Source organism: Athene noctua, chromosome 25, assembly GCF_965140245.1.
Source record: "Athene noctua chromosome 25, bAthNoc1.hap1.1, whole genome shotgun sequence".
Lineage (NCBI taxonomy): Eukaryota > Metazoa > Chordata > Aves > Strigiformes > Strigidae > Athene > Athene noctua.
This window is the reverse complement of record NC_134061.1, coordinates 504,371-510,942: the sequence shown is the minus strand read 5'-3', so window position 1 is coordinate 510,942 and position 6,572 is coordinate 504,371. Positions and strand designations below refer to the sequence as shown.

Here is a 6,572-nt window from a genome sequence, read left to right as displayed (position 1 = left end):
GGCCGCTTCCCTCTCCCCGTGGCTGCGGGGGGGCGGGGGGCGGGTCTGCGCTGCCCCGGGACCCCGCCGTGCCCGGGGGCCGCTCTCGCCGTTCACCCCCGCCCCGCTCCCCCCCGCAATCACAATACTCCTCCCGTTTCCAGGGCTCGCCCGGGTCACAGCTCGGGCAGGGCAGGAGCCCCGGGAGCCCCCGGGGAGGTTGGGGGGCCCCCCCCCGCCGGGCTTTGGCCCGGGAAGGGCCCGCGAAGCCCCTCCCGGACCCCGGGCTGGGCCCTGCCCCGCGCCCCGGGGGTTTCACGTCTGTGCCCCCCCGCACCCGCCGGCCGTCGATGAGGGCCCAGCGCCCCCCCCCCCGCCTCCCCGGGGCAGGGGGCGGCCGGAGCGGGGCCCCGGGGGGCAGCCGGGCCTCTCCCCCGGCCCCGGCCCCGCCGCCCGGTCTCGCAGCGCCCTCTCCAGGCGCGGGGGCTGCGGGGCCCCGGCAGCGCTCTCGGTCCATCCCGGGAGCCCGGAACCGGCAGCGCCGCCCCCCCGGGCTGGCGGATGCTCCGGCCCCGCCGCGTCCCGGTTGGCCCCGAGTGGAGACCCGTGACCTGAAAACGGCCCGGAGCCCCCGGCGCCAGCCCCGGCCCGGGCACCCGGAGCGGGCGGGGAAGGGACCCCCCGGCCCGGCCCGGCCCGGCCCGGCCCGCCGGCGGAAGCGGCCGCGCCCGTCCCGCCCACCGCCGGGGCCGGGGCGGGAGCGGCGATGGCGGCGCGCTGGGCGCTGGTGCTGGCGCTGCTGCTGCCGGTGCTGCCGCCGCTGCGGGGGGCGGCGGGGGCCGCGCGGCAGGAGGCGGCGGTGCGGGCGCTGGCGCGGCGGCTGCTGGGCCCGAGCGCCGCCGCCGTGGCGCTGTCGGTGGAGGCGGCGCTGGCGCCGGGCGGCCCCGACACGTACCGGCTGCGCTCGCCGCCCGGCGCCGCCGTGGCCGTGGCCGTGACGGGCTCCAGCGGCGTGGCGGCGGCCGCCGGGCTCTACCGGTACCTGCGCGACTTCTGCGGCTGCCACCTCTCGTGGTCCGGGGCGCAGCTCCGCCTGCCCGACCCGCTGCCGCGGCTGCCGGCCGAGATCCGCGCCTCGGCCCCCGGCAGGTACCGGCGCCGCGGGGGGGGGCACCGGGCGCGGGGCCGGGAGCGACTCCCGCCTCGTTGCCCCGGGACAAGGCGACGTTATGGAACGGGAGCGGGAGCGGGAACGGGGGGCCCCGCCCGCAGCCTCCCCCCCGCTCCCCCCCCAGGTACCGCTACTACCAGAACACCTGCACCCAGAGCTACTCCTACGCCTGGTGGGACTGGGAGCGCTGGGAGCGGGAGATCGACTGGATGGCGCTCAGCGGCATCAACCTGGCGCTGGCCTTCGTGGGGCAGGAGGCGACCTGGCAGCGGGTGGGTGATCGGGGCCGCGGGAGCGGGCAGGGCAGGGGGGGCCGCGGGGCCGGCTGAGCCCCCGCCGCCCCGCGCAGGTGTACCGGTCGCTGGGCCTGAACCAGTCGGAGATCGACGCGCACTTCACGGGGCCGGCGTTCCTGGCCTGGAACCGCATGGGGAACCTGCACGGCTGGGCAGGGCCGCTGCCGCCGGCCTGGCACCTCCAGCAGCTCTACCTGCAGGTACCGGGGGCGCCGGGGCCGCCCCCCCGTGCCACCCCCTGCCCTGGCCCTCCAGGCCGAGGCCGCGCTCCGAGAGCCTTGGGGGCCGCTGCCCCCTTCCCCGAGCTCCGGCAGCGCCCGGGGGCCCCTCGCAGGGAGGTGGGGGCTCCTCTCCCCCAGCTCCCTCCCCGCTCCTCTCCCCCAGTACCGGATCCTGGAGAGGATGCGCTCGCTGGGGATGGTGACGGTGCTGCCGGCCTTCGCGGGCCACGTGCCCCAGGGGCTCCTTCGGTAGGTGCGGCCCCACGTGCTCACAGACCCCCGGGGCCGACCAGCCCTGGCCGCAGCCCCCTCCCCGGGGTCCCACCTCCGGCCTGCGCCGGCTGCTCGGGGCGCTCCTGGGGCTCCCAGCCCCCCTGTGCCCGTGCCGGCTGCCCCGGGAAGCTGCCCCGTCCCCGCAGCCACGCGGTTCCCGCTCCCGACCCCCATCTCTGCCCCCCGGCGCAGGGTCTTCCCGCACGTCAATGCCACTCGCCTTGGGGGCTGGAGCCACTTCGACTGCACCTACTCGTGTACCTACCTGCTGGACCCGGGGGACCCCATGTTCCAGGTGATCGGGACCCTCTTCCTGAAGGAGCTGATCAAGGAGTTCGGCACAGACCACGTCTATAGCGCCGACACCTTCAACGAGATGACGCCCCTCTCCTCTGACCCTGCCTATCTCTCGAGGGTCAGCAACGCCGTCTTCAGGTCGATGGCGGGAGGTGGGTCACCGTGGGGCGCTCGGTGGCCGTGGCTGGGGCGGGGGGACGGTGGCTGGGGGCCCCGTGCGGGCGCTGAGCACCCGCTGGTGCCAGGCCCTCAAAGACCCCTCCGAGAGGGGCCTGACCCCCCGCCCCTCTGTCCCCAGCCGACCCCGAGGCGCTGTGGCTGATGCAGGGCTGGCTCTTCCAGCACCAGCCCGACTTCTGGCAGCCGGCGCAGGTGCGGGCCCTGCTGCGCGGCGTGCCCCTCGGCAGGATGATCGTTCTTGACCTCTTTGCTGAGTCCAAGCCCGTCTACCAGTGGACGGAGTCCTTCTACGGGCAGCCCTTCATCTGGTGCATGCTGCACAACTTCGGGGGCAATCACGGCCTCTTCGGCGCCGTGGAGGCCATCAACCACGGCCCCTTCGCGGCCCGACGCTTCCCCAACTCCACCATGGTGGGCACGGGGCTGGTGCCCGAGGGCATCGAGCAGAACGACATGGTGTACGAGCTGATGAACGAGCTGGGCTGGCGCCACGAGCCCCTCGACCTCCCCGCCTGGGTGACCCGCTACGCCGAGCGCCGCTACGGCGCCTCGAACGCGGCCGCTGCCGGCGCCTGGCGGCTGCTGCTCCGCAGCGTCTACAACTGCACCGGCGTCTGCGTCAACCACAACCACAGCCCGCTGGTGCGCCGGCCCTCCCTGCACATGGACACGGAGCTCTGGTACAACGCCAGCGACGTCTACGAGGCCTGGCGGCTGCTGCTGAGCGCCGGCGCCGCGCTGGGCTCCAGCCCCACCTTCCGCTACGACCTGGTGGACGTCACGCGGCAAGCGGCTCAGCAGCTGGTGGGCGACTACTACCAGAGCATCCGCCGGGCCTTCCAGGGCCACGCGCTGCCGGAGCTGCTGACGGCCGGCGGTGTGTTGGTCTACGACCTGCTGCCGGAGCTGGACAGGCTCCTCTCCAGCCACGGCCTCTTCCTGCTGGGCCGCTGGCTGGAGAGCGCCCGCGCCGTGGCCACCAGCGACCAGGAGGCCGAGCAGTACGAGCTGAACGCCCGCAACCAGGTGACGCTCTGGGGGCCCAACGGGAACATCCTGGACTACGCCAACAAGCAGCTGGGGGGGCTGGTGCTGGACTACTACGGCGTGCGCTGGAGCCTCTTCGTGTCCGCGCTGGTGCAGAGCCTCAACTCGGGCAGCCCCTTCCACCAGGACCAGTTCAACCAGGCCGTCTTCCAGGTGGAGAGGGGCTTCGTCTACAACAAGAAGCGCTACCCGGCCGTGCCGGCTGGGGACACACTGGAGATCTCGAGGAAGCTGTTCCTCAAGTACTACCCCAGCGCCCTGCGGCGCCGCTGGGCTGGGCCGGCGTGACTTCGAGCCGTGCCGCTGGAGCCTCCCCCGGGAGAGAGGGCAGAGACCCCGCACCCTCCCGCGTCCACGCTCCACCGCTCCGGGCCTGGCGCCGCACGCAGGCCCGGAGGCGAGGGGTCCACTGCCCCAGTGCTCCCAGCTGGAAGCTCTGCGGGAGCTGGGACCGTGCAGGGGGACGGGGCAGGCGAGTCCCTGCCGCAGGGCCCTGGCCGGCTGGTGGGGGCAGAGAAGCAGCTGGAGGGGACAGAGCAGCCCCTGCCCCAGGGGAAGCGGGGAACCAGCCTCACCCCTGGTGCCCTGCGCCAGGCGCTCCCCACCCCGGGGACCCCAGCGGGGACCCGCCGGTGACGGCCCCGGCAGCGCTTGGTGCCTTTTGTCCCGAGAGAGACTTTGCGGAGCGTTGGGCAGCGGCGCTGGGGCCGCGCTCCCTGGGACGGGGTTTTCTGGGCCTTTCCCCCCGCTGGGGCTCGGGCAGAGCCCGGCCGGGTGCTGCCAGCCTGCGGAGCAATTAAAGGCCGGGCCGCCGAGCGTTCTTTTCTCCCACGTGTGTCCGTCCCCCCTCCCTAGCGCAGGACTTGTGCAAAATGGGGGGCAGGGGAGCGGCACTTGGCCCCCGAGCCGGCACAGCAGGATCAGCCCCCCCAGACGTGTGCCGGGGTGCCTGGCACGGCCTGGCCAGTGCTGGACCCAGCTGGAGCCACCCCTCGGGGCTGCGGCTCCCCTTGTGCCCCCGAGCCTCCCCCCGCGGGGGGGTCCTGGCTCCGCCGGGTCTTTATCAGGGCAGCTGCGCCAGCATCAAAGGCGCGGGGAGCCCCGAGCGCGGGCAGGAGGCGGGTGGAGGGGCCTTGAGATAAGGCGTCAGACACAACACGCGGGGGGCGGGGGTCCCCCCTCCCAGCCCTCTTAAACAGCGCGGCCGCCCCGGCCGGCACCGCCTGCCCATGGAGAGAACCACGGTGCTGATCACCGGCTGCTCCTCGGGCATCGGCCTGGGGCTGGCCGCGCGCCTGGCGGCCGACACCGCCCGCAGGTTCCAAGGTAACGGGGCGACGCGGCGCTGGGGGGGGGCAGCACCCCCGGGGGCCTCGCCCGGCCAGGCTGGCGCGGGGGGGCGGCCGGGTCCGGCAGCGCCGTGCTCTCTCCCACAGTGTTCGCCACCATGCGCGACCTGGCCAAGGGCGAGCGGCTGCTGGAGCGCCTGGGGGGCCGCTGCCCCGACACGCTGGAGCTGCTGCAGCTCGACGTCACCGACCCGCGCTCGCTGGCAGCCGCCGCGCAGCGGGTGCAGGGGCAGCGGCTGGACGTGCTGGGTACGGCTCCGCCCGGCGTGGCTGGGGGGGCGCCTGCGGGGTCACCGACCCTCCCCGGGGCCCCGGGAGCAGATGCCGAGTCCCGGGAGGTGCCGGCGGCCCTGGGGCTGGGACGGGACGCGTGCAGTGGGGCGGGGGTGCCGGAGGTGGGTTTGGGGAGGGAAGGGCCCCCCCGTTCCTGTCCCGCGGCACCTCGGCAGCGCCAGGGGGTGCGAGGGGGGCGCGGTGCCGCTCACGGGGCTGCGCCCAGCAGTCTGCAACGCGGGCGTGGGGCTGATGGGGCCCCTGGAGACCTGCTCCGACCAGGCCATGAAGAGCCTCTTCGACGTGAACCTCTTCGGGGCCGTCCGCACCATCCAGGCCTTCCTGCCCGCCATGAAGCGCCGCAGGGCCGGGCGGATCATCGTCTCCAGCAGCATCGGGGGGCTGCAAGGTGGGTGCGAGCCCCCCCGCAGTGGGACCCCCGGCACCCCGCGGCACGGGGAAGGGACCCGGCGCTGAGGGTGCGGCTCTGCCCCAGGGCTGCCCTTCAACTCCCTGTACTGCGCCAGCAAGTTCGCGGTGGAGGGGCTGTGCGAGAGCCTGGCCATCGTCCTGCGGCCCTTCAACATCCAGTGAGTGCCCGCAGCGCCGCGGCCGCCGCGCCTCTGCCCGCCGGGCACCGGGTGCAGGGGTGCGGGGACCGGGGGTGCCCCGGGCTCAGAGCTGCGGCCCCGCGCCCTCCCGCAGCCTGACGCTGGTGGAGTGCGGGCCCGTCCGCACCAGCTTCCTGGCCAACGTGCGGCGCCCGGAGCCCGAGGGCAGCGAGCTGCGGGGCCTGGACGCCGAGACGCGGGGCCTCTACCGCCGGTACCTGCGGCACTGCCAGAGCCTCTTCCGCGACGCGGCCCAGGAGGTGGACGAGGTCCTGCAGGTCAGTCCCCGCGGGACGGGGGGGGCCGCGGGGCCGGGGCCGCCTCTGACCCCTCCGCGGTTCCAGGTGTTCCTGGAGGCCATCGGCACCCCCTGCCCGCCCCTGCGCTGCGTCACCTCCCAGCTCTTGGCCCCGCTCTGGCGCCTGAGGCTGGCGAGCCCCGACGGCTCCGCGTACGTGGGGGCGATGCACGACTTCGTGTTCGGCCGCGGCGAGGCCGCCGGGGACCGGCCCTGAGCGGAGCCGTCGGGGCAGCCGCGCTGCCCCCGGCCCTGCCGCGCCCGTCCCGCCGGGGGCTCGGGCCCACCGTGTCGCCAATAAAGCCCTTTGCGGCCGCCCGGCTCCCGCCTCCGTCCCTCTCGCCGCGACCCCCCCGCCGAGCGCCCGGGGGGGCGGGGGGGTGTCCCCGGGGTCCGGCCGTGCCCGGGGCGGCGGGGCGGGTCTGTCCGTCTCCTCCCTCCGCGGGCGGAGCCGGGTCCCGACGCTCCGCCCGCACCGGGGCACGCCGCGACCTCCCTCCCCCGCTGCCGGGCGCCGCGGCCGGGCGTTCCGGGGGGTGCCGGGGGGGTTCCCGGGGGTGCCGGGGGGCTCCCGGGG

The 6,572-nt window shown here is 76.0% G+C and overlaps 2 protein-coding genes across 3 annotated transcripts; both read left to right on the top strand.

The window, feature by feature from the left end:
* The first annotated feature begins 745 nt into the window (after window positions 1-745).
* NAGLU (N-acetyl-alpha-glucosaminidase) lies at window positions 746-3,883 on the top strand. Its single transcript, XM_074927146.1, has 6 exons — window positions 746-1,128; window positions 1,275-1,422; window positions 1,500-1,646; window positions 1,831-1,916; window positions 2,133-2,389; window positions 2,536-3,883. Exons 1-6 carry the CDS (start codon window positions 746-748, stop codon window positions 3,750-3,752), a joined length of 2,238 nt encoding a protein of 745 aa, XP_074783247.1. The 3' UTR covers window positions 3,753-3,883.
* A 558-nt stretch (window positions 3,884-4,441) lies between these two features.
* Window positions 4,442-6,385, top strand: HSD17B1 (hydroxysteroid 17-beta dehydrogenase 1). Of its 2 annotated transcripts, none has more exons than XM_074926905.1 (6): window positions 4,442-4,790; window positions 4,901-5,062; window positions 5,316-5,495; window positions 5,583-5,676; window positions 5,792-5,975; window positions 6,042-6,385. In XM_074926905.1, exons 1-6 carry the CDS (start codon window positions 4,694-4,696, stop codon window positions 6,210-6,212), a joined length of 888 nt encoding a protein of 295 aa, XP_074783006.1. In that variant the 5' UTR covers window positions 4,442-4,693; the 3' UTR covers window positions 6,213-6,385. The 2 variants fall into 2 exon arrangements, with proteins under 2 accessions (XP_074783006.1, XP_074783005.1); XM_074926904.1 differs by having other exon boundaries at window positions 5,313-5,495.
* The last annotated feature ends 187 nt before the right edge of the window (window positions 6,386-6,572 follow it).

Bases quoted from the DNA above. Each gene is read 5' to 3' on its own strand.
- HSD17B1 (XM_074926904.1), top strand. From the start codon at position 4,694: ATGGAGAGAACCACGGTGCTGATCACCGGCTGCTCCTCGGGCATCGGC. The intron at 4,791-4,900 runs GTAACGGGGCGA...TCTCTCCCACAG, and splicing joins CACCGCCCGCAGGTTCCAAG to TGTTCGCCACCATGCGCGAC. The intron at 5,677-5,791 runs GTGAGTGCCCGC...GCCCTCCCGCAG, and splicing joins CTGCGGCCCTTCAACATCCA to CCTGACGCTGGTGGAGTGCG.
- NAGLU (XM_074927146.1), top strand. From the start codon at position 746: ATGGCGGCGCGCTGGGCGCTGGTGCTGGCGCTGCTGCTGCCGGTGCTG. The intron at 1,129-1,274 runs GTACCGGCGCCG...CTCCCCCCCCAG, and splicing joins CGCGCCTCGGCCCCCGGCAG to GTACCGCTACTACCAGAACA. The intron at 1,917-2,132 runs GTAGGTGCGGCC...CCCCCGGCGCAG, and splicing joins GTGCCCCAGGGGCTCCTTCG to GGTCTTCCCGCACGTCAATG.